Source organism: Chaetodon trifascialis, chromosome 23, assembly GCF_039877785.1.
Source record: "Chaetodon trifascialis isolate fChaTrf1 chromosome 23, fChaTrf1.hap1, whole genome shotgun sequence".
NCBI classification, from domain to species: domain Eukaryota; kingdom Metazoa; phylum Chordata; class Actinopteri; order Chaetodontiformes; family Chaetodontidae; genus Chaetodon; species Chaetodon trifascialis.
This window is the reverse complement of record NC_092078.1, coordinates 12,568,637-12,594,386: the sequence shown is the minus strand read 5'-3', so window position 1 is coordinate 12,594,386 and position 25,750 is coordinate 12,568,637. Positions and strand designations below refer to the sequence as shown.

The 25,750-nt window shown below is 41.7% G+C and overlaps 3 protein-coding genes across 3 annotated transcripts in view; 2 read left to right on the top strand and 1 right to left on the bottom strand.

The window, feature by feature from the left end:
* The window catches only part of ppp2r5b (protein phosphatase 2, regulatory subunit B', beta), a 40,108-nt gene extending 25,337 nt beyond the window's left edge, over positions 1-14,771 (top strand). The window contains exons 6-13 of the mRNA XM_070992853.1: positions 569-628; positions 4,081-4,189; positions 7,205-7,258; positions 8,093-8,143; positions 8,364-8,483; positions 8,639-8,766; positions 9,565-9,666; positions 10,688-14,771. Coding sequence (XP_070848954.1) covers positions 569-628; positions 4,081-4,189; positions 7,205-7,258; positions 8,093-8,143; positions 8,364-8,483; positions 8,639-8,766; positions 9,565-9,666; positions 10,688-10,925 — 862 coding nt within the window. The 3' untranslated portion in view covers positions 10,926-14,771. The remainder of the gene's footprint in view (positions 1-568; positions 629-4,080; positions 4,190-7,204; positions 7,259-8,092; positions 8,144-8,363; positions 8,484-8,638; positions 8,767-9,564; positions 9,667-10,687) is intronic.
* Positions 14,772-16,742: 1,971 nt separating this feature from the next.
* On the top strand, positions 16,743-19,707 carry LOC139351602 (glycoprotein hormone beta-5-like). The gene is made up of 3 exons (XM_070993558.1): positions 16,743-16,840; positions 17,714-17,915; positions 18,692-19,707. The coding sequence occupies exons 2-3, from the start codon at positions 17,715-17,717 to the stop codon at positions 18,878-18,880; spliced, it is 390 nt and encodes a 129-aa protein (XP_070849659.1). The 5' UTR covers positions 16,743-16,840; position 17,714; the 3' UTR covers positions 18,881-19,707.
* An 889-nt stretch (positions 19,708-20,596) lies between these two features.
* Positions 20,597-23,730, bottom strand: gpha2 (glycoprotein hormone subunit alpha 2). The gene is given in 5 exon segments (XM_070993807.1): positions 20,597-20,701; positions 20,803-20,987; positions 21,279-21,417; positions 23,439-23,522; positions 23,698-23,730. Coding segments are annotated over 5 exon segments (546 nt in total).
* Positions 23,731-25,750: the final 2,020 nt, after the last annotated feature.

Below are 25,750 nucleotides of genomic sequence, written 5' to 3'. Positions count from 1 at the left end.
AGTTTCAAGTCATGGCGTAGTGACACAAATCTCCTCAAGTGATTGGTTTGGCAGCTCTGACTAATAAGAGTGCCATGATGCACCATCATGTTTCATCTTTTTCCTTCACCAAGTGTGGCTGAATGGTTGCGTTTGCAGTTCAAGCACGGTCAAGCTGCAATGCTGCAACACACTCTTTCTGTCTCAGTTAACTGGTTTCAGTGTTTTGACAGCAAAGAGATAGAATGTAAGCATAAATCTGTTATTGTCCTTCATCTCTCTCTCTCTCTCCCTCTCTCACATGATATCATCACAGAGGTACCGCAGCTGTACTTCAGACATGGTACATTGTGATATTGCTCTGTCTCCAGCCCCTGCCAGGGAATTTAATGCGTGGGTCATTTTATAAGAAGTTAACAGAATATGTTTTACTATTTCTTGACTTGCAGGCCTTCCTTTAGCTGCCATTACTTTAGTTAAACTACAAAAAGATGCTTTGATGTACTGATGAATCATTACATCTCTCTCTCTCTCTCTCTCTCTCTCTCTCTCTCTCTCTCTCTCTCTCTCTGTTGTATCTGAACTTCAGGTTCATATATGAAACTGAGCACTTCAATGGAGTCGCGGAGCTTCTTGAAATCCTCGGCAGGTTTGTAACCACAATCAATCCACACACTTTGACGCATACTCTGCCGCTCTGGAGGAAAGCATACTTTGTTGTATATTACAGCATGATGAATGCATTTGGAGTTGAGTGTAAACACACACACACACACACACACACACACACACACACACACACACTTATATACACATACTGTACTTTGCCAGCTGCTCCAATTTATAAGACAGCTGGAAACCCAGTGAATTAAGCAGCTACAAAAAATGGCAACAAAGTATAAACACTGCAGCTGCTCCAAACAAAAACCAATATACAATTTTTTTGCATTTATCGTCATGGCTGCCTCTTTCTTATCAGGTAAACACAACTGTGGGTGAAGCCTGGCAGAGGGAGAAATGAGTTATGAGGCAGGGGGAAATGAATAAAGGTGGGTGGGCATGACAGGAAGAAGAGACAGAAACAAGAGAGGGGTTAAAGACATAAATGGAAAATGACTCAGAGGTTTGCATAGTTTGTTGCTTTGTCTCTGAGGCCAGTAAGTGAAATATGAGGAAGATAGAAATGAAGAGAGAGAAAGGAAGAAAGCCAAACTGATAAACAAACATGTCTTGCTCTCTGCCTGTGCTCGTACACAAATCAATAGGAACAAGAATGGAAAGATGGCAGTAATAAAGTGCATAGAAGGGAGAGAGAAAATGGAGAATGAATACAAACAAGACTGAGGAAGACTGAGGACCAATTATTAACCTCATGTCTGTGCATTACTGAACTGGAGTCAGGATGTGGCTATCTTAGCTTAACATTAAGACTGGAAGAAGGGGGACAGTTAGCCTCGGTCTGTCCAAAGTGAAATTTTTCTATCTGCTAACAGGCTAACTTGATATTCTGGGCTATCACTCAGCACCCAGTGTTAGAATTGTCTGCTAGCTGCTGCTTGGTCAGTTTTTTTGTCCTAGTCTGAGGAACATTTTCTGAACTAACCAGCTACCTTGTCCCACTAACACTGGCTCTCCACTTTGAGGCTGAATAATAGTTCAAGCTCATATCGCAGCCTAGCTACAATACTTAGCTGGCTAGCTAGGTAGCATGTAGCCTTGTTTGTATGCCTATGTATTGCATTCTTTCTTTGCTTTTCTCTCAAGGACGTTCTAGTGGAATTTATTCTACCATTTGTCTTTCATTATTCAGCACTACTAAGGCAGAAATGCCTTTAGATAATTTGCATTGATTATATGTATTGATTTTATAAGAAGTGGATGAAACCTGAAATGACGGCACACTGCAGTAGTTTGCCTGAGCTTGGACTATTAGTCAGCATTAAAGTGTTAGCAGTGTTAGCGAGCTCCTCTTGGCTAGCATGAACACTTTTTGCACATTTCAGAATTGTTTGTCTTTCTCTGAAGAACTTTTTAAAAAGCAAAACACTAACAAGGTAACTCTGATAACCAGCTAGCTGCTGCTGTTCACTTTGATGCTGAGTAACAGTCCAAGCTAATGCTACATACCAGTTTTGCTAGTTAGTTAGCCAGCTAGGTAGGAAGTGGCCATGTCATGCTAACCTATACAAAAGGAGCGCTCAGTTACAGTTTCTCTCGTGGAAAGAAAGCAGATGAGTGCAGAGCTTTATCAATCTGTTCTCAAGTTTGAGACAGAGAAACTAGTAATGACATTAGTTTGTTCCGTTGAAATACTTGTGTTACATGAACAGACGGACTGAGAGCTGAATTATTTAGACATGGGGGAGATGGAAGGAGAAGGAGAATAAAAGAAGATGGAGGATGAGAAATTGCACAGCAAACAAATCAGTATTTAAGTGAATAAAAATTATTTTTTCTGTAAACCATTCTGGTGGCTGGAATCTAGCTTGTGCCCTCTGTCTCTGTCTTTCATTATCTGACACCAATGAGACAGAAGTGCCTTTAAATAATCTGTATTGATGTTAAACATAGAAGAAAGTAAAGGGAGTTGAAAGACGGCTGGATTCAAAGAGGTTTAGAGAGACTGGGGTGGTTTGTCTGAATGTTGGTTAAGTGCTAGAATATTTTTGTAAAAGTTTCTGCTTAGTTTTTCCCCAACATAAAGGATAAAGAGATTCATACAAAATCTTAAACCTTTCTTCTAACCCATAATCACTATTTCACCTGATCAAACAGTGAAATCCAAAATGGACGATGGCATCTGAGGTTTGAGAACAGCCGGTTAATGTGGAGAAAAGTGAGGAGGGTAGAGGAGAGGATGAATCCAAGGTGAGAAAAGAGGGAGGAATGGAGGGATGAGAGATGGAGGCATGCAAGGAGATGGAGGGAGGATGAGTGAGTGAACGGTGAGTCAGAAGTGGAGGAAGGAGGAGGGAGAGCAGGAGAGGAGAGAGAGGTTTGTATTCATGTTGGTGGTAACAGAGGTATTTATAGCTCCGCCCACACAGAGACAGGGAGAGAGAGATGGGTGAAAGAGGATACATTGTACAGAAAGAGAGAGAGAGGAAGATGATGGAGGTATTCAGAAAGAAAGGGATGAGAGGGAAGCAGAGAGAAAGATTAGAGAAACAGCAGGAGGGAGATATCATTGAAGGAATGTTCTATTAAACAAAGATGCTATTAGAAAAATGAAGGCAGACAGACAGACAGACAGACAGACAGACAGACAGACAGACGAGCTGATACAGAGACAGACAGACATACAAACTGACAAACAGCTCGGAGTGCTGCTAAATAAATGTTTCCAAGTTTAGTTCCCACTCCTCCGCTGCTCATGCTCTTCCCTCCTCTGTGTCAGTCAGTGTAGTAGTGAGGAGAGAAGACCACGCAATTGTCCAGTCACTTGAAAGTGGACACAGAACAAGAATAGACCACACAGACGAATGGACATGCTTACGCAGATGTGAGTGGTAGATTTTAGAAGGAATGTGTGATGTTTTCATCATTTCAGTGCTGTGAGCTATAAATGCATAATGACGGTACATCTTCCTGTGAAATCAGAGGAGATAATGGCTTTTTTCACATTCTCACAGTTGGTCCGGATCACCTCTAGTCTAGCGCTGAAGCGATTAGTTGATTTATTGATTGGCCGAAGATTTTGATGATCGATTTAAGTTATCTATCAGGCGAACATTCCCACATATTCACTTCTTGCAGCTCCTCTGATGTGAGGATCTGCTGCCTTTCTCTTTCTCTCTCTTTATCACTTAAATCTTTTGGTTTTGGACCGTTGATCGTAAAAAACAAGCATTTTGACAATTTCATCTTGAGTTTTCTGAATCTGCAATGATAATTTTTCCCTTTTTCTATCATTGTATCATATTTTAATATTAATTGGAAGATTGTTTGACATTGAAATTACTCACTAGATGAAGCTTTAATCTGATGAATATTGCTAATTTTCATCACCTTGTGATTTTTTTGGCAAAAGCAAATGTGATCAAAAAACAAAAGAGTTCACGTGTTTAACTGTAACTTTAACTGTCTTCTTCTCTTCTCCAGCATCATAAATGGCTTCGCCCTGCCCCTGAAGGCTGAACACAAGCAGTTCCTGGTTCGGGTTCTCATCCCGCTACACACGGCAAAGTCCCTTTCCATCTTCCACGCACAGGTCAATGACATATTCCTGCATCTTCCATATATTTGAATTGTTTGTATACTGTATTAGACTATTTCATAATAGCTGGTATTACCACCAGTTTCTTTGGATAACTTCTGGTGTTAAATGTCTACCCTGTTAGACTGTTTGACACCCATTCATGCTTCATGTGACACCACAAATGTGAATACACAGCAGGAACATTTGCTGACACACTTTGCAGTGCATACATGCAGGGCACACATGTTTATTTGATGGTTGCACCTTGCAGCTGTTTTCCGTGTGTGTTCATATGGCTTTTGAAGGCCAACACTGATGCTACTGATATTTTGTGCAAATACTCTGGACATCATTTTGAAGGAAAAGCAAACAATAAACAAAGCTCTGAATTATGCTTTGTGTTTGCCTGGGTGTAAACTGCTGAAAGTGAGAGTTTGCTTAACTAAAAATATAAATTGAAACCCAAAATACTCTGGGTATTGCAGTTTTTCCCCGTGCCTTCAATGGTAGTGGTAGTTTGGGATTCCTGCACTGTGTTTAATTCAGCACTAGGGGTCAGAGTTGAGTCATAGATAATACTGCAGAGAGATCCACTCACCTTTGAATTACACTCAGAGGGTGTGTGTGCCTTTGGTCTCTTTTGTCTGTGTGAGTTTGTGTGTGAGTATGTGTGTTTGGGTTATCATAATATTTGATGACACAGATGGCAGCCAGTCTATGGTGTGTGTATGTGTGTATGTGTGTATGTGTGTATGTGTGTATGTGTGTTGTGTGTATGTGTGTTTGTGTCTCTGGGCATTTTATTTGTGTCACACATTATTTGATTATGCAGAAGGTACAGTTTGTTCTCCACAAACTGGTCTGAGGTATGCGTGTGTGTGTGTGTGTGTGTGTGTGTGTGTGTGTGTGTACTGGGTCTGAGCATCAGCTTGCCCTACATTTCTCCTCCCTGTCTCTCTCCCTGTGGTTCACACACATACATAATTCACACACTCAAACACACACTTGGTACGACGGGGTCATGGGGGATACAGTGCTAGTGGACAGCAATTTCGCGTGCGGCGGCAAAGGAGTGACCCAGTTCTGGATCTAAATATCAGATTATAATATCACAGCAGCACCTTTTATTCATCTTAAAGGTTTCTCAACACTGTGAAATACATTTGAATCATCCTTCCTGCAGACTGTGAAGGGTTTTCTCATTTATATTCATGTCACTGAATTGTAATAACAGCTGTTAGGGCTATATTGTGTAGCCACAGCATGGTTACACATTGTTCCAAATGCAACAAAAAAAAAAGCAAATGCAATGCTTTTACATTTTAAGCACTTATGGCTCTCTTGTGTTAAAGTTGGATTTGACAAGTTTCGTCTATGTTTCTATGTTGTAAGGGGACAGATGTCTTAAATCACCAATGTTATGTAGGCTTGTTGAAAAGCACAAAGCAGGACCTTGTATCAGTGTTTGTACGCCACGCAGGGCTATGACGCACTCCAGTCAGCAGCCTACACGGAGGCAGACACTGCGTTTTTATCCTTGTTTGAAAAAAGGAAATACCTTACACAAAGCATCAGGAGAATTCAAAATTCTCTTCAATTGAAACTGTGAATAAGTCAGCATGATTCACACGTCGTGAATAACCATGTTTATATCTGACAAAGTAATTAAAAGAACTGCAAAAGCGTGGAAATGCTGCTTTTTGAAGTGCAGGTCGTAACAAATTTACAGGCAACAACCCAGCATGAGAGCTCTCTGGAATGACTTCATCCCAAAAAATAGACCTTAATTTGACCTGTCACCTTGACAAATCAATATTGGTAAAGTCTCAGTCTTAAAAAGACTACAATGCCCATAATCCATAGCCTAACAACGGCCTCCTGCACCCACAAAGCCTGGCCTGACAACAGAATCCAACATCATATTTACCCCAAGCAGTCTCTCTAATGCCTCGCTAATGCTTTAAATAGTTTGACCGTTCAGCACGTTTGCGTTAATCCTCCTCTTTTTCCTCCTTTTCTATCTTATTCAAGCTTGACATCCCTGCTTTCACCCGTCCCTTTTTATAGCCTCCGCTCCCTCTTCCCCTCTGCTGCTGTAACCGCGCTGTGGTGCGAGCGAGGGACAAGAAAGTTAGGGATGGAGCAACGGGACAAGACAAACAAGAAAGGTGCACCGTAAGAAGGAAAAGGGATTAGACGGGAAAAAAAGATCAAAGTGGTGGAAGATGTGAAAGCCAGACAGGGAGAGAGACAGACGATGGAGCCACAGGTCAGGAATCAGACAAAGACAGAAGCATTGAAAAAAGATGAAAGAAAGTGAAAACTGATTGTCCTCCAAAAAGATATGACAGTACACAACCTCTATTGTCTATAACTATAATACTGGACAATCCAGCATCCTTTTATTTTGCTGATTTGAACTCACTCATCCAAAAGTCATAAACTGGAGTGAAGTAATAATTTGAACAAGGCAAAGGTACAAAGAGGACAGAGGGGGAAGACGGAGAGGCCGAGACAAGAGGTCTAAACTCTATCTCACATTGCCCTTAAGGGACTTCATGTGAGTGACATCACTCCTTCCGAAGTAAACACACGCACACACAGTCCCCGTCGCCACGGTGCCCACTCGCCACGGCAACCGGACTGGGTGGAAGGGGGCAACCGCAAAACACACACGTGCACACACGCATGTACGCGCACACTCGCTGAATAATAGCAAATGATTGCAGATCATACAAGAGGAGACGAGAGCTGATGCAGAAGTAGACACGTGCACGCACACACACTCGCGCACACACACACACAAAGGCCACACATCTCCCCTTGGAAAACTTGTCTTTCCGATCTTTAGCAGTGTGTAATCCTGAGGGATAAGTGCTAAGATCCCCCTTGTCTCCTTGACAGCTTCAGGGAATGTGTGTGTGTGTGTGTGTGTGTGTGTGTGTGTGTGTGTGTGTGTGTGTGTGTGTGTGTGTGTGTGTGTGTGTGTGTGTGTGTGTTCTAACCACGTCTCCCCTGTCCTTACAGCTGGCCTACTGTGTGGTGCAGTTTATGGAGAAAGATGCTACAGTGACTGAATATGTAAGACTGATTTTTATGACCTTACTCTGCTCATTACAGCAAAGTTGCTAATCAGTGCTTTTAGCAAAATAGTTTGATAAGCCCGTTGTACACTACCTGTCCTGCAACGACAGACAAAGTCTAAAAGCAGCTAAAGAGCCAGATATTTGGGTGGTGGAGACCAAAAACAGAGCTAAAAGGAGAGAGAATACCTTCAGGAGGCCAGAGACACAACTCCAAATGAATGCTAACGTTGCTTGATGTGTAAAGTAAAGTAAGCAACTGTTTGCTAGCATGTTTGCTGTAGCTAGCTAGCTATTTGGAAGTAAATAACTTGGAAAACAAAAGGTGAACAGAATAAGCTGTAAAGTCAACATTGTTCAACTTTGACCTACTGTACCTAATGTGTAATGAGAGGTTATTAACAACACCTCAGCATTAACTTTACTGAGTCCCATGTTATCACAACTGATTGAAATGATTGGCAAAACTGCAACAAATAAGACTAAAGTAATAACAAATGCTTCTTTAGAATTATTATTAAATCTTATTACCAGTCACATGACCATCAGACATTATAATCAATGTTAGACCTGCAAGTAGCTCACCAATGGGAGCTCACCTCTGCCGGTCTGAGTTAAAATTGGACTGTTTACTCTGACCTACGTCTTCATTCACCAACATCCATACAGTAAAAATGAGACTCAGTGCAAAGTTAAAGAATTTCTTAATGCACTAACTGGAGTATGAATATGAGTTAGTGGAGATGGCACAGGTGGACGCCAGCCAGCTACCCTGCTGAGCTAATGGCTCCAGTGTTTATTTCTATTAATTCACTTTTAAATTTCTCTGCAGATCATCAGAGGGCTGCTCAAATACTGGCCAAAAACCTGCACGCAGAAAGAGGTGAGAGAGCTGATAATGAAAAAGAGGCTGATGCTTCTCAGCTGCTCTCATTAATCACTGCTGAAACATTTCCTCATGTGATTTCTTTAGTGTATGCTGCTCTTGTAGGAATTGTGTACTACCTGCGTCTCTGTTTTTGACTCCTCCTCGAAGCGTCTTAACATTTTTTTACCCACTGGGGGTCATATGAGTGTCTTTTCTGTCCTTTATGCGTCATCAGGTGATGTTCCTGGGGGAGATTGAGGAGATCTTGGATGTGATTGAGCCATCTCAGTTCATCCGGGTGCAGGAGCCACTCTTCAAACAGATCGCAGCCTGCATCTCCAGCCCTCACTTCCAGGTCAACGCCAGCCCTCCCTCCATCTGAAATGTTTAAAAGTGTCATCTGAAGAGAGAATAGTTACACACATCAACCTTCACTCTCATTGAACACTGAAAACTGTGCACGGACGTCAGTGGAATGAAAGTCAACTCTTCTGTCTGTGTTTGTTTAAGGTAGCGGAGCGGGCTCTTTACTTCTGGAACAACGAGTACATCCTCAGTCTGATAGAGGAGAACTGTCAAGTCATCCTGCCGCTGGTATTCGCCACCCTCTACAGAGTGTCCAAGGAGCACTGGAACCAGTCAGTGGCTCACACATGAACACACACACAAAATAATACAAGTCATATTGCAAAGCTTTTGGTATTCTCATGAACATTTTTTTGCTCATGTATCTCTAATATGACAAAGTATCAAAAGTATAAGTACTAATTATGCTCAGGTCCTTTTTAGAGTGTTGTATCGTTAAATATACTGTGGAATAATAATTACTGTGTTCACTCGTGCTGGTCAAGTATGATCCAGTTTACGTTCTCTTGTGTTATTTAATTAGGAACATTGGATCATATTTTCTAAACTGATTACATTTTCTGTAAAATGCACATCTGCAAGGTAACTAATTAATACAGCTGTTGAACAAATGTCATTTAGTAATAAGTGAATAATTTCCTTTTGAAACGTGGTGAAGTGTAGATACAAGGTAGCATGAAATGCTAATACTAAAGTACAAGTATTTAATACTTAATTAATTGTACTTAAGTAAATTAGTAGGAGCTACTTAGCTTAGCTACTTTCCATCACTGCTCATACTTAGAAGATTTACCATTTAACTTCACAGCAGACACAAACCCTAATTCCACAACACTGAGATAAATGTTCAATCCTATCAACTAACAGTGCATGCGGATGAGCTACTAATAGAGCTAATAACCTGCCGGGGACACGTGAAAGACCCACGTGTTATTATTTTAGGCAACAGATACGGTTGCCAGTGGGTTAATCTTCCCAAAACTTTTCCTTTAACCTCTATCTCCTGACCCATAATCCCATGGCATTGATGACCATCCAGGTTAATTATCCTCTCATTCTGCCCCCTCCAGGACCATTGTGTCTCTGATCTACAACGTGCTGAAGACCTTCATGGAGATGAACAGCAAGTTGTTTGATGACCTCACTGCCTCCTACAAAGTGGAGAAACAGAAGTGAGTATGACTCACTCTCTTTGTGTGTGTGTGTGTGTGTGTGTGTGTGTGTGTGTGTGTGTTTGTGTCACTGGATACGACAGTGACAACAAGAGGAAAGGAGAAATAGAAGACTCTTATGTCATGTTTTAGACAGTATTTGTTCCATTATCCATCACATTATATTTCACATTGTAAGCATGTATCGCTTAGGTCATCTTTTGAACATGGATCACATCATGATTCCACTTATTCATTACCCTGTTTCAAACTCAAGATAGCAGATTCTGGGAAGCAAACTTTAAAGGGGTAGTCCAACATTTTTGCTTTTTTTCCAACAGTGAGATTAGGAAATATCAGTCTTGTCTTGTGATCAGAGTATGCATTTGGAGTCAGGGTGGAGTTAGATTTAGAATAAATAGCATTTTATGTAATATAGCATAAAGACGGGATCGGGAAAAAGTTAACCTGGCACTATTCAAAGTTTAGAATATGTTTATTGGGATCTCATTGCTTGACGATCAACAGTTCAGCAATCTGCTCAGCACTTCTTTGCTGAATCTCTTGGCACACTGCAGGTTTCATATCTCCCATGACTGTATAGGACTGTGTCATCTGCGTACAGTACATCAGGATTTCTTCACACAGATGGCAGATCACTGATTTCCAAACTAAATAACAGTGGCCCCAGTATGGAGCCTTGTGGTACTCCCATTTATACAGGCTGTTATTTACCTGAACAGACTGGGTGCGGTCTGACAGATATGATTTTATCTAATTTAGTGTGCTGTTAGAGAGAGGATAGTTGAACACCTTAGTAAGACATATTGAATTGGCTTGCGTAGGTCATGAAACACTGTTCCCTTTACCCTTCTAAATTAACCTTGATAACTTCAAGGAAGCAGCAACATGAATTTGTATACACTGTATACCTTCCTTAATGTAAATCACATCCTCACCTCCCATACTGTATTTTCCATCTCGTCTATCAACATTGTAATCTGGTGTGGTTTCTCTTCTTCCCTTCAACCTGCCTCTCCAGGGAGATGAAGCGAGAGAGGGAGCGTGCTGAGCTCTGGCGAGGCCTGGAGGAGCACCAGGAGCGCCGGATGCAGATGCTCACCGAGGCTGCCAGGAACCAGCGCAACCTCCAGGAGCGAGGCGAGAGAGGGGACCCGCCGACCCCTTCGTCCCCGCAGACGGCTCACTCCGACCAGCCCGAGCCCAAGCCCAGCGGGGCCTCTTCTTCCTCCTCTGGAGCTGGGGAGAGCGCCACCTAGGTGCTGCTCCACAGATATTGGATAACACAAGGGTTAGGGGACAGGGAGAAGACATGAGGTTGATGGTGAAAGTGTTGGGAGAGGTCAAACAGGAAAGGTGCAAAACAGATCTTTTTATCTTGTATCACTGAGGGGGTGGCTTTTTGTGAAAAAGTGTGCAAACTCAGTGATCCGAGGTGAAGACTGTACCTTTTTTCTGACAGAGTTGTGTGAAACTGGTTCACTTTTTGCTGTACACACATCATGTTGCAGATCAGAAGATGAATATTGTCCAGAAGTGCTGACGTTTCAATTAACGGTCGGTTTGTTAACACTGCAGGTCAGTACTCAAAATTGGTAGCTGTCCTGCTTCAAATCAGCCTGAAAATAAGAGATACAATTTCTCTTTTGGTGCAACACTAACCAAGTTTAACATGTGTCTAACTTGTCTTGATATTTAACCAACCGAGTCAGAGTCTGTACTGTGGCCTCGTATTTATCTTTTGGTCAAAGATGCTTATTTCATGCGTGGATAGCACAATGCATTAATAAACAAAAGAAGCAATTTCACACAAATGTCCCAAAACTATTCCGGCACAGACCAGACACGCAAACCCTCTCAGACACACACACACACACACACACACACACACACACACACACACACACACACACACACACACACACACAAGTACATATTTACTGTAAATATGGGAAGACATAGAGAAAGTGTATCCAGGTCAGACAAATCTCACACACCAACAATCGATTGATGCACCAAGATATTTCGCACTGTTTCTTTTTGACGCACATTCACTCACATACATACATACAAACACACGCACACACACACACACACATGCACACACACAGCTGGTTCTGGTGCTAACTCCTCTCCCATTCTGTCGGGTTCCACCAAAGGACGAGCCTAAAGTCCCTCGAGGTTAAATTACCACTGATGAAGATGATGATAATGATATAAAGTACAATACTGTTCCTTCTTCTTACTTGTTACTCTACTACTACTACTCTACTCTAAGTACTACTGATGATGATGATGATAATGTTTTTATATATATATACATATGTCTCTGGATATTTCTGTAGTGTATTATGGGAGAAACACTAGTGTAGCAGATACCATAAAGGGGAAGGCCAGCTCGAATTCTGAATTCACATGACATCTTAACTGTATGAGGCCATAATGTGAGTGCTGAAATTCAGTGGAATTCCCCTTTAACAGACCTTAAAGAGGGGAGGAATGAACTCGATCAGCTGTGGCTGTTTTTCTTTTCTTTTGAAAAGTTGCATGTTTGTGGTGCGGTGGGTGCATTTTAATGGGGTGTCTCATAGAAATCTCAAAACATTCCACATTTAAAGATCCTTACTATGTTTATTTTGGTCATTTAAAGGTGCCCTTCGGAGGATTTTGGAGAAGTTATGTTTACATTCAGTTTTACTCACCAAAACGCATTGTGTGTATCCTCGAGTCTTGACAGATGCGCTTAAGGCATTTCCTTCCTCTTAAAACATTTGAAAAAGTCAACTTGAATATTTTAACTCTTGCATTGTTTACATTCACGTTTACTAGCTAGCAGTCTCCCTGTGTTCTGTTTCTCTGCACATTGATCAGTGGAATAGCATGCAGCTGGTGGCATGATGTGAATCACATTGCCAGTGTCCTCATACATGTGCAACCTTATGTGTGGTACAAACATAATGCTCTTTAGCTCCTCTAGTGGTGAAAATCTCCATGGGGTACCTTTAGTTTTTGATTTTGCAGCACACAATGATTTTTTGGGTTCAAAGTTTTACAAATCTACTCATTTCTCTTGGTTACATTTTACAAAGTTGAAGTGTAGAACCTCCAACTTCGAACCAAAAATAGGATTCCAAACAGACAAGTAAACCCCACCCAACGCAGAGGTTACTGGAGGATGAATAAAGCGCACCACAAGTGTTTCAGACCAAAAGAAAAACACAGTGATCCAGTTGGTTTTCTGAACCTGGGGGGTCTGTTCCTTAAGGCTCAGCAGACCTGACGCTGCTAGATGGCGACCATGACCATGATAACTTTTTTCGGTGTGAACCAACAAAAATCTGTTTATTCTTGTCTGATCATTATGATAGAGTGATGGGATAAAGAGAGGGGAAAAAAACAGAAAAAAATTATTTTAGCAATATTTTCATTCTTTCAGGATAATCTGTGTGTTTTCAGGGGGTTAAACAGGAAGTGGGTGTCGCATTCAAATGTTTACCCCCCCACTCTTGTTTTTACTCCTTTTGCGTCCTTGATATTCACATTGTCTTAAAGGTACTTTCTGTGTAAATTATTTGATGAGAAATGATTTTTCTTTGTAATTATGTTGTTTTTTTCTTGGTTTTTGTATGATCTTGTTCATTTTGTGGAAAACTGATACTGATGCTATTTATTTTCTATTTGATCAGGAAATGTAACCTTATTTGAAGACGATGGTCAGGTTGTGTATGCGTGCATGCGTGCGTGCGTGTGCTGGTGTGCATCCAGCGAGTGAATCGGTTAGCAGGAGATGTGCGTAGACAGAGTGACAGAGAACGAGAGACAGCAGTTCTCTCTTTGTTTCTTTTTCTCTCTCTCTCCTTCTCTCCTTCCTGAGGGACAGGGTTTGAATCCGAATGTATCGTAAAACAAATTGATTGATTGTTTTCTTGATGCTTGAGACGCAGAGCTGGCTTACCTGTCGGCTGCTTTGTAACCAAACATTCAAAAACCCTTCAGACCAGCAGTTTTTCCAAACTTCAGATCATGCCTGAGTCAACAAGGTTTTGAAATCCATTTGACTTGCAGCTCTTAGATTGGCATTTCAGGTGTTACAGAGCTGCATGTTGCAGTGGTGCATTTGTTCCCCCAGAGTTCCAGGCCTTTTTGAGTTTGGTTGACTTGCTGTGATGCTCTTCAGCTTGCAATCACATCTATGTTAATCAGCCTTTGCTTCTTATTACAAAAGAAGCTGGTGCATTCAAACATTGATGCTACAGCTTTGCATTTAATGTCATTTGTAGATGTTGCATCCAACATCCAGATTCTAACTTCACACATGTTTGTTAGTCCAACCAAAACCCCATATAGTCAAATATGCTTGAATAAAAACTGAGTTCAAGGTCCATTTACTAGCTTTTTCTGCAGCTTGCCATCCCATGGCATGGTCTTGACCAGGGGATGGAGTTGCTCAGTGGCCCTAGAGATGGCTCAGTTGTCGTCACATGACTGAATTATGGAACTGTGGTCGTAACAGGTGTTCTAAGTGTACTGCCACATGATGACACCTGAGCCATCAACATGACAATTAACCAAAATCTCCATCTGATACGATTGAAATCCTCACCAAAAGCTAGGAATTGGAAGTTTCTAGTGGTTCCCAACCTTTCCCCCTGTGATCCCAAATTAATGTCTGCTTGTGACTCCTTGGACTTCACGTGAACGCGAGTTCCCAGTAGTTAAAACAGAGAGTGTTTTTCCTCTTCAAATAATTTGGATTGTAGGGATTTCATAGGCAAAAATCCCAATCAGGAAAAATGTGAAAATAAAATACTTTTGTTCTTCCCTTAAGGCCCCCAGGCTGGGAACCACTGACACATGCCTCTCTTCTCTAAGCACCATAATGCTGTACATTTTTTCTTTAAGCCGTTTTCTCTTTTGTTTCTGCACGCAACAGGAGTGTAAAACGCTCCATTGCAGCCACAGAAAATGCGCTGATGGTTCAGTGTAATAGCAGCCTCATAGCTGTAAACACCATCAAGCTGGAATTCTGGGCGAGCAAGAAAAACAAATGCCCTCATTTGATTTGAAGCATTGTTTCGATACAGGCAAAAAAAAAAAAAAAAACACTCATAAAAACACAACTGAAAAGACACAAAACTTGACCTCGCTGTCGTAAAACTCAGCTTACTTTATGATTTCAGTTTTGGCTTGCTTACTCACGAACCCTCTCGATTGTTATTGTCAGTCAGTCAGCTGACTCGGGGAAAAACGGACCCCAGGTCCCACTGCTCTAGAAATCTCAATTATGTTGATGAATAGTAATATCTCTCTTTCGAGGATTCTGTCATACTTTCTGGAACTGCTACAGAACAGGAAGCGAGAGAGGAGAGTGTTCATAGAGAGCTCTGGTATCGCCTCACAGACAGCCATCAAACGCTGGTTTCATTCGCTGTCACGTTTCCTCTCTGGGGCCATTTTCATACGGCCAAATTGAAAGAAATGCTTTAAATCTGAGAGGTGATGTGAACAGCCTGGATGAAAGCAGCCAGTAAAGATAAAAAACAGAGGAGGAGAAAGACAGAGGAAAGAAAAGACATAGAGTTAGACTCAATAGAATGGCAATAAGTCAGAGCAACAGTAACAGAATGAGAATATAATGTTATCGAAACCTACAACCGCATTACGTAGCAATTTCACTGAATTTCTAGATTTGCACTGTCTGCCCAATGGTCTGTGTTTGTTGTGTTGAAGAAAAACCTTAGAGAAGATGATTAAGATGATGCAGAAGAAGATGAAGATGTATATTTTGGGGACCAACACAGCGGTGGGGGGGTTTGAATGTAGAGAGGCTTACTACTGTACGTAACATTACAGAGGGGTGTAGAATGGAGAAAAAAAAACTATGTGCTAAAAATGAAACTTCACTTTGAGAAAACACTCTGGGAGTCTGTGCTGTCTTTGTCTCTTCGATAATGTTCCTATATATACTATATATATAGTAATTTTAATTCCACTTCCTTTCATTGATAATTTGATCAACGGGGATAATATGCTGACTGTGTTTATATTATAATGAGCAGTGTGACGGGTCGCTCATGTAGTTACAAACACATAGAGAATTCTAACCCAACCCTGCTTTTCCCTTAGCTTAACACAACTTTTTAACTGCTAGCTTATTCTTTGCATCAAACAGCAGACCAAGTTAGCACCTAGCCAATTGAACATGGAGCAGCTAAGGTGCAGCTAAGCTAGCAGCAAAGATATTTGTTTCAGGGGTTGGTAGAGACCACAGCAGAGTGAGAAGGAGAGTAGGTTCTGGGCTTAAATTAGTCAGCTTGCAAAACACGAGTAAAATGAATGCTAACGTTGCTGCTGTTGTTGCTGTTTTTGCTTAGTGTTCATCCACTGTTGATACATTAGGCTTTCCAGCTTTATAGTGATGTCAATGGTGTTTGGCAAAAAAAAAAAAAAAAAAAAAAGCAGCTTCAATCTGCAAATAAGTGTGTTTGAAAGGCATGAAAGGTTTTTGCTCTTGTTTTAAACACATGTTCGCTGACCATTTTTTGGTTGTCAGGCGACCGTAGATTTCCATTCATTTCCATAAATTCTCAAAATCAATTAGCAGCCTCTCAAAACTTGCTTGAGTTGCGTGAGCCATCGCACTTAACATCAAATTGATCATTTACCTTGTTGCTTTGCGATGCAGTTTATTTGAATTTATTTATTAATTATTCATTCATTCATTTATTCATTTTATTGCACTATGATCAAACAATGAACGGGACCCAGTTGACTGTAGACATTAACGTACCTCGTATGAGTTTAAAAAGTTCTGCCTTTGCACTCATCACTAATCCTTTGTCACAGTCAGTGCTGACAATCCTCCCATCATTGAGTTGACCGAAGTTGGACAAAGGACTGCACGCTCACACACAGTCACACAGAGAGATACAGGCTGAGGTTAAGAAAACATAGACAAGCATCAGTATTTTCCAGGGAGTCTCCATTATTTCTGGCTTGGGGTCTCTAATGGTATTTTCATTGTAATTGCTATGATGTCAGAGTGTCCGTCCGCCCTAATGGGCTTCTAAAAACAACAACAAGAACAGATTGGTTCCATTCACTGGTTGTTGTCCGGGCAGAGAGACACAGGAGTCCAGCAGCTCAAATCTCTGCAAGATCTTCAGCTGAAAAGGTGAGAAGTGTTTTTTTATACATCCATAAATTGATGTAGGGCAGGTATGTAGCATTAAAATGTTACTGATAATTCACTTCCAACTGCTTCATGGACAAAAAGTACATAATTATGTTAGCAGGCTGCTTTATACAACAGTCAGTGTAGTCTCATAGCTTATATGGAGTCATTGCACTGACAGCGCAGTGTGGTGTTAGTGGTCTAACTGCTTATAAAAGTACTCCACATCATGCTGCTCATGCAGAAAGTATTTTTATTTCTGTGTTATATTTCTAAAGCGTTCTGTAGTCCGGCTGAGTTAAGATAGCTCTAGTTGTTTCTGTACAGTTGAAGTAATTAAGCAGATGTGTCCAATAGCATTCAGGAAATTACTCTTGATTCTGACTGAAAGGAGAAATGAAAAGTGGCTTTTTGTAGGTGAAATTAAGCATCTATAGTGTCGCTTAAAATAGCAATAAAATCTTTTGTTGTTGTTTGTTTTTAGTTTGAACGTAAATTTTTCCCCATTGACATAAATATATCTTTTGCAGTGTGTAGGTCACTGGTACTATTGCCTGCAGTAGCCATAATGAACACTGGGGGGAGTTGTGAGTAATGCTGATTGACAGTATGCTGCTCTGAAAGTCAACCTTTGTGGATCATCTGCCCCTATAGATGTAAAATATTAGCAATAACACCTTTAATAATTCAGTATCAATTACCTATTGAAGAGGCCAAGCTGAATATTTTGTCTGCTCTGATTTTTTAAATGAATAAAGTTACTTTCAGGCCCACAGCATGCAGGTCACTTAGGAAGCTGAGGCACAGTGAACATAACTAATTACATCATACTCCTTTTTCTTTCATTTTTCTGTCTCTACCCATCTTTCCCAGCATGCATCTCCATCCCTTGTCCCTCTCTTTCCTCCTCCTCCTCGTCGCTGGGACAGCTGTGGTGTGCGTTGCTGTGACAACCACACTTCATGGTTTCCGAGGCTGCGCTGTGCGAGAGTTCTCCTTTGTGGCCCAGAAGCCCGGCTGCAAGGGGCTGCGCATCACCACAGAGGCCTGCTGGGGGCGCTGTCACACCTGGGAGGTAACGCACACATGCAAACGCGCAGAAAAGTGACTGAACATCAGTAACATTTAGCCAGTGTAGGAGTTCCGCTCTTTTCCGTTGCTATTTCTGAAAGCTTCCGCAATGCTGTAATTGTGAAACATCAAATAAATGATTAATGGTCCAGGATTCAAACCAAACCGCAGGAAGGCTGACGACCCATTCTCGGCTCTTACCCATATGCCATTGTCATAAGAAACATCCATCCAAGCAGGGAGGGTTATTGAACTTTTACTGAACTTGGTCTAGTTTGCAGGGATTCAAATTTCAGCTTGAAGTGATTGAAAAACCAAACATAGGGGGTCGGAAAACTCAGATTTAAACCCTTCAGAAGAGAAAGAGCTCTGAATCAGCAATGACAGAGCTGACTCAGTTACACTGCTAGAATAAGGTTTTAAAATCTTATCTTGACTAGCAGGATTTCAACAGTAGGAGAGGAGACTTCCAAGGTCAAGAATAAACAAATGTAATCAATGTGTTTTCAACACATGCTCACAAAGTGAGGACAGATGTTGTTGAAGCAAACTTAGTGTTTTATAGTGTATCTCTGACTAATGGTGCCTCCTAAGAAGAGTTCTACTCATACATGAATGCTGCAGTAATGGCAGACTTTACTTTGTTTCTGTCCCTGAGTGGCACAACTGAATGCTGGTCATTACCAAGAAGATAGCAGCTATTCTATAAAGAACAACTTCCTGTTTATTACCACCAATCAGTAATTTGCATTCTCCTGTATGTGTGTGTGAACCCTGCAGAAACCTGTGCCGGATCCCCCCTACATCCACCGCCACCACCGTGTGTGTATGTACAGCCGCACCCGCCACATGACCGCCCGGCTGCCGGGCTGCCAGCCCAGCGTCTCCCCCCTCTACCACTATCCCATGGCTCTGGAGTGCCACTGTGCCGTCTGCTCCACGCAGGACACAGAGTGTGAGACCTTCTGATGGGCAGGAAAATGCTTTCACTGGCATGAACCACGCTGAATAAAATCATGAAATCAAGACATTTGAGTGAGCGTGAGAGTTTCTGAGGGGGAGTGACAGCACTGCTAGCAAGAAGTGTTAGCAAGAGGTTTATATTTGGTCACATCAGAGCAAGCATTACGCTTCAAAATAGGAGTTCTCTGCAACATTCAGATAAGGGAACCTATTGAATATGTGTTCAAAAAGATTAGGTTTGCAGTACATGTATTCGTGTGTTCTGTACTTCAGGTGTTGAACTAAATTTTTCATTTATAATTGTAGCAGAAATTACTCCTTAAACTGTGCCCCGCACTCATCTTGAGGCTCAAAAAATAGTTTTGCTATAATAATCAATCAATATCTTCACTGTTGAAGTTTATGTTGTGATCAATATTCCTATATATGATTCATGCATATTGCTCAGAGAGACAGTGGTGATGAGGTCAATATTGACTAAAACTTTATCGCTTTTGGGGATAAAATGCAAGTTTAAATGCAAGGCTTAAGACTTGGTTTAAGGTTAAGTTTGAGATAAGTGTTGGGGTTAAGTGTGTGGTGATCGTGCAGGGAATTAATGTAAGTCAATGGAAACAAGTTTCTGTATAAAGTGAGAAGAAAAATCAAACGTCCACATCGATTATTACAGTTGCAGAATAGAAATTTATTGAAAAACAGTTTCATCACAATCTATACAGTGCATTCTGTCTCTGTTCACTGACATTTCCTCTTTGGTTTCATCAATAGATATTATTTACAAAATGTCCTTTAGTTCAAATTCATAAATATAAATAAATTTTGTACATTCTTTGGTCTCTTGTCTGTGTTTTAGTGGTTATTGCAAAGAATGAATCTGCTTGTGTGTAGGTGTGACCTTTGTGTTGATTCTAATGGTTGACAATATATTGACTTTCTTTCTTTAATACAAGCCAATGAAGAGATAACGTAACGGTCTGAAATGTAATTCATTGTGGCAAGCAAAATCAGTGATTTTGAGTTTGGTTATCATGCTGAAGTCTCTGCACTTGCTACTGAGCCGCTAAGAATGAAGGGTAGAGTGACTATTTTTTTTATTTTGTGCTGCTTAGAAAGTCAAGTGTCTGCCAAGCCTCAAAGCAAAAACAGTTCAAAAAGGTTTGTTTGAAGTGTGAGTAACAGAATGGTTTATACAGCCTTTAACACAAACTGTGTCAATCGAGTTCTCTAGAAAAACCTGCCTTACATCACATTTAACACAAACACATGCAAAGAAACACGCAAACACACACACGCGGCACATCTTTATAGACATAACAAAGTGTGAAGTTCCCATTTTAGTTTTAAGATTGAGCAGTTTTCACTTTGCCTGAGTGAATTTCACTTGATGTTAGTGGAGTCACGTGGTCCAGGTGGACCTGCAGAGACCTTTGTGTCTTTGGATTGTTTTCTGTCCGCCTGCTCTCAATCCTTGAGAACGCAAATGAAGGAAAGCCTGCTTTTGATAGGTACTTGAGATGAGGCTGATTTCCAGTTAAATAAGTTAAAGTGAACTTTTCTTTCAACATTCAAACCAGGTGGACATAGATAGATAGAAAGAGGAGAGTTAATGGTGCCTCACTGACACTATTTCAATCATTTCCCAGCGGTCGTACCGATGAACTGACTAAGCTGTGTTTGGTTCTTGTCCTGGTGTCCGTTTGGCATTCAGCAGGTCTTCATGTGTCAGTAGCGGGACTTGCGGCACATGTCGCAGCGACATGCCTTCGCCGTCAGGATCTCGATTTCGTCGTGGTGACGACCTCGAGGGCAGTCCAGGCGAACTTTGACCTGAGGGAAGACAAGCCAGAGGACATGAAGAGCTAGCAAAAAAAGAAAAAAACAGAGGCTAACCCCTCTTTTCATCCACCACTGCGCGTCCCTCCCCTCACCTTAGCGTCCTTGCTGATGGTGCAGCACCGTGAAGCGGAGGTGATGTTGTGGGTGAAGTTGGAGGCCACGAGCACGGAGTATCTGGATGGGAAGGCGCTGGACTCGCAGTAGCCCACGCAGGCGTAGACCAGGTGGGTGCCTTTGCATGTGCCACGACGGTCGCTGCGGATGGTAACATTGAAGGCTGGAGGTGGAGAGGAGGCAGATGATGAGGGTGAAGGAGGTCAGGTGACGTATGCAGCACTTCAACATGTCAGAGCAACATCGTTAAATCTGTTAACATGCATCAATATAAACAGCAGAAAGCTGAGACTGATAATCAAGGTTACTTCTCAACTAGAGTGGCTGCTTTTGTTCTCAAGACCACATTTCCCATAAACCCTGTTACTTCCTGTCAAAGACTTGTTCATTGTGAAACCACGCACACCATTTGGGGAAAGTGTTAGCACGTTCTAAAACCGTCTGTGCTGCTTACGGTGCAGGTGACACCCTGGGGTGAGGCCTTCATAGCTCCAGCCGAAAGGAGAGAAGACCAGCAGCAGCGACATCACTGGGAGCACCAGCAGGCAGAAATGTGAGCTCATGCACGGCGACATCTGGATGGCAGCCTGGAGGGTCCAAACAGAACACCAAAAAATGTGAGACCTTACTGAGAAAATCTGAAATGTGGCTGTTTTTATGTTTTTTTTTTTGATGCAAATCTATAATAAGTAAAGAGTGAAGTGGAAGTGTACGACACATAGCTGAAACTAGGTTGGTCAACAGGAGAAATGCTGTGACGCTTCCACTCATCCTGAGGTGATCTTCCCCTTCTGAACTTTCCCCTTAAATCAAAGCGTTGCCCAGAGCCCCCTCCTTCACCCACCAAGGTGATTTCCCATCCTGCCTCTCCTGTCTGCCTGTGTGTCACTCAGCTGAGGAGCAGCTGATGTGAATAAAAACAATCCTGTCTTTATCTTTTCAATCTGCTTCATTTAACAGCTACCTGCTGACACATGTACGTGCACAGTTTTAGCTCACGCCGATGCGTATAAATGTACACGTAGATGCACACATGACAGCAGTCCCATAATCAGATACTGTACGTGAATGAAAGTCTTTAAAATAGAGGAACAGTGAAGGATCTTTAAAACACATAAGCATGAACATGTATGTGTATGTGCACACATGCATGATCTTGAGCGGGTGTCCGCGGATGCACGTGCTCATGACCCCCCTCATGCACACACCCCAACACGTGTGTCAACAATAAAGTCATGTTTTCCTGGGAATTTAGTGATCCTGACCCTTGTAAAATGGCAACTCTTTCCAGCTCCGCTTCCCTGCGACTGAGCATTGGGAATTGCCGCTGTGGTGATGGCGGAGCGGCCCTGGGGACGCCATTAACGCCGCTGGCACGACCAAATTAACAGGTCAGAACCGTGTGTGTGTGTGAGTGTGTGTGAGGCCATTAACCCTGTGTCAGGAAATGCCCGTCTTTTTCCTCTAATGTGGGGTTTCCATGCCTGAAGGTTTGGTTCGTCTTTGAGGAACGGGGGTCGTAATACACAACAGCCCGCTTTGGGAAGTGATAGTACAAGGGCTCGTGTTCAAGACCACCAATACAGCCAAAGAACCTCAAAAGCTGGGATCCTTAAAGTGCTTGTTACACTATTTTACACGTTGGAAAAAAAAATCATGGCATCAGTGCTGCATGTAAAATTAATTAAAAAAATGTGTCCCGTCCTCAGATCAGTTATATAACATAAGCTACTGCTCCTTTAAACTAATTTTGAATTAAACTTTCAATTGTTTTCCTTTCTTTTAAAAGTATAAAAAAGAGGGAATTTGTCATTGTCGAACGCCCAAATTATCCTCCATTCTTGTAACTCAACTTGTCAGTTTAGACCTCGAAGTTGCAGACTATTTTATTTTATTTAAAAACCATAAAGTTGCTGTTATATATATTAGTATTGGACCATCTGCATCATTACACACAAGCGCCTGAAACCTCTACTTATTATACTTAACTCTAAACAAGTGTAATTTCATGCAGTTTTTTTTAAATAGCATCACAACTTGTTGTTCGTTATCTGTGCTAACGTGAAAGGGAGAATACATTCTGTAAATCTGATAGGTTCAAAAGAGGCATTTTTTTAAAGGAATGATCTATGCAGTCCATCACATGGTAAAATAATGCTTTGTTTTTATGAAAACACATTCTGTATGAAAGTAAAAAGTCAGCTGAGCAGTGAGGAGTTTCAAAATAAAACTCAAGCAACAATTTTATTCTAATGTGAAGGACAAGTAAATGTTCTTAATATGGGAAATTTACGCATACATTGTGAAATTTTGAAACATTAACAGCTCAAGTGTTAAATATAATCAAGCATGTAAAAAGTCAGCAGAAGCAGAATGTAAAGAAATGTAATGTAATGCATAAGCATGAGATAAAGGGTTAAAGGTGTATTTTCTCCTAATTTTCACCTTCCTCGACCACAGAACTCCCCTTGTGTGCAAAAAACACTTGCAGAAAGACAAGAAAGACACAACAATCGCAGCAGCACAGCCTGAATTTAACAGAACAATCACACGTTTATACCACCAATGTGTAGACGGATGCACTCAAATTTGATTCCAGGTGTAAAAAGTCTTACCTGAAGACGCAGAGCGCAGCTTCTCAAGTGCAGGGCAGGTGTGTCGACTGACAGGTGTGTGTGTGAGCGCGTCTGCTCTGAGCCTCATGCGGGGATGTAAGTAACACAGGTAAGGGCGAAGGCACTTATAGCCGTGGACACACCCACAATTAGAGAGCTGAGTGTGTAAATCTTTTTTTTTTTTTTCTTCTTCTTCTTCTTCCCCACCTACCTGCACAAAAAAGTGAAACTCTAAAAACTATTAAAACCGCCTTAAACCTCTTCCTTCTTTCTCCTGGAGTGTGCTACCATCTCTCTCCCTCTGCCCTGCCCCTCCTCGCTCTCTGTTTTAAACCTTTAGGGGGACCGCTGCTGTGACACAGAGGAAAACTAGATAGGTTTTCCATCAACGCACCACCACAATAGTGAGAACCCACACGGCTTTACCCCACACGCGCACGCGAAGGGGCGCGCAGAAACAGCTCACATCTGCAGGCGTGCACTCGGAATCACACAAGACATAATATTGTAGGCCTCAGCTGGCAGTTGATACACACTGTGAGTGAACTAATAAATGCACTGAATGGGAGACCTCACACACACACACACACACAAAGTTTGCCTGGGTTTTCCATTTGCGGCCGCAGGAGGAAGGGCAGGGTCGGGTCAGAAGATATTGTGGGTTTGGGTCAACTCTGTGTGTGTGGCACATGATGGGTACATTGAGGGGAACGCCTGGCTCTGCTTCTCGTCTTCCTTGTCTTGAACAGGGGAAATCGGCTTAGCAACCGTCCTGTCCAAACTCCAGTGGGTAAATTCGCTCTTTTAATAGACTCTGAGACTGTTTGCTGGGCATTTGCAGCAGTATCTGGACACTTGAGTGACATGTCACAAAGGTCACACACTGCCAGATCAGACCACAGATTGCCGTGTGCAGTTCTTTAAGTATCCCAGAGGAACCGGCTTTCAGGGTGTAGGAACAAATGTCTTAACTTGCTGGAACAGCGACAATCAGAATCAGCTCCTCTGAGGTTACTTTGGTTCTTCAGTGAGTTTTTCCATGTCTTCCTAGAGAGTTCGGGCTGGGTTGGGAGTCATTGCTCTTGTGGGTCTGTAAAGACACTGGGCCATAAAAATAAACGACTTGTCTTTAAAAAACTATCTTTGTCTTCGACAGAGCTTGTGATGAAATGATAAAATCACGGTCACATGTCGTTACAGCCCCTGATTCTTTGGTTGGATCCCAGATGAAATAATCATTGTTTCTTTGGATGCATTCAGCTGCAGCAGCAGCTCCTCATAGAGCTGCAAATGCTTGCCGCGACCTTTGACCAACTGAAACGACAAAAAGCTGAACCGTTGAAACTTCTCTGGAGGAGCAGCGCTGTAATAAGCAATTCATCCTGGAAACAATGGGGCTTGACTGATGCCTTTAAGCTCGTTTCTCAGCCGCAGAAATCTCATCAGATCATTTCTGTGTAGGTTAAACACCTAAATCAAGTGGAAAATCCTGCTGGTGCAGTAAGAATGTTTCAAATGGTTTGAAAAATAAATCAAATTGGATTGAATACGGCAGGTCGCTGCACAAGAATCAGGAAAAAATTAACCTGAATTAGGCTGATTTGCTTTGGGAAAAGGTGGGATTATTCTATCAGTGCTGGCAGACTTTTTTCCCCCCACTTGTTTTAAGAAAACCAAACCTTTAAGACTGAATTACAGACAATACTTCTTGTCCACAAATCCAAATTAAAATAACAAAAAATACAATGAATTTCTCCCACTTATACTGTATATAATCCACCTTATTCCTCTGTACCACAGAGCTCCAAAGTCTATTGAGTAATTTAAAAGTAGTGATCAACTGTTTCATTAAATCAACTGTTCATCAGAAATGAAACCACATGTCTGAGACCTGTTTATGAGATTTATATCGTCAGTGGGAAACTAAAGGGCTGAATGCTTATCCTTTAAAGCCTCCTTCTGCACCACAGTAAGAACCATTGTTTTTTGGTTCACCTTCCAGATGCTACAATCTGATAGATGCTGCAAAACGATTCTGCTTCAAACCATTTTTACAAAGAACAGGTTGTACTGCTCATTTAAGTACTGATTCAGGATGGATGCTATGGCTGCACGCACACACACACACACACACACACACACACACACACACACACACACACACACACACACACACACACACACATTCGCACACATCTCACACATGCACTCCTCTGAAGGAAAACACAATTATCATCTTATGGCCCCTCTACCCCAAACATTCCCAATCTAGTTATGTCAATGGAAAACGGAATGTGTGACATCATCACCT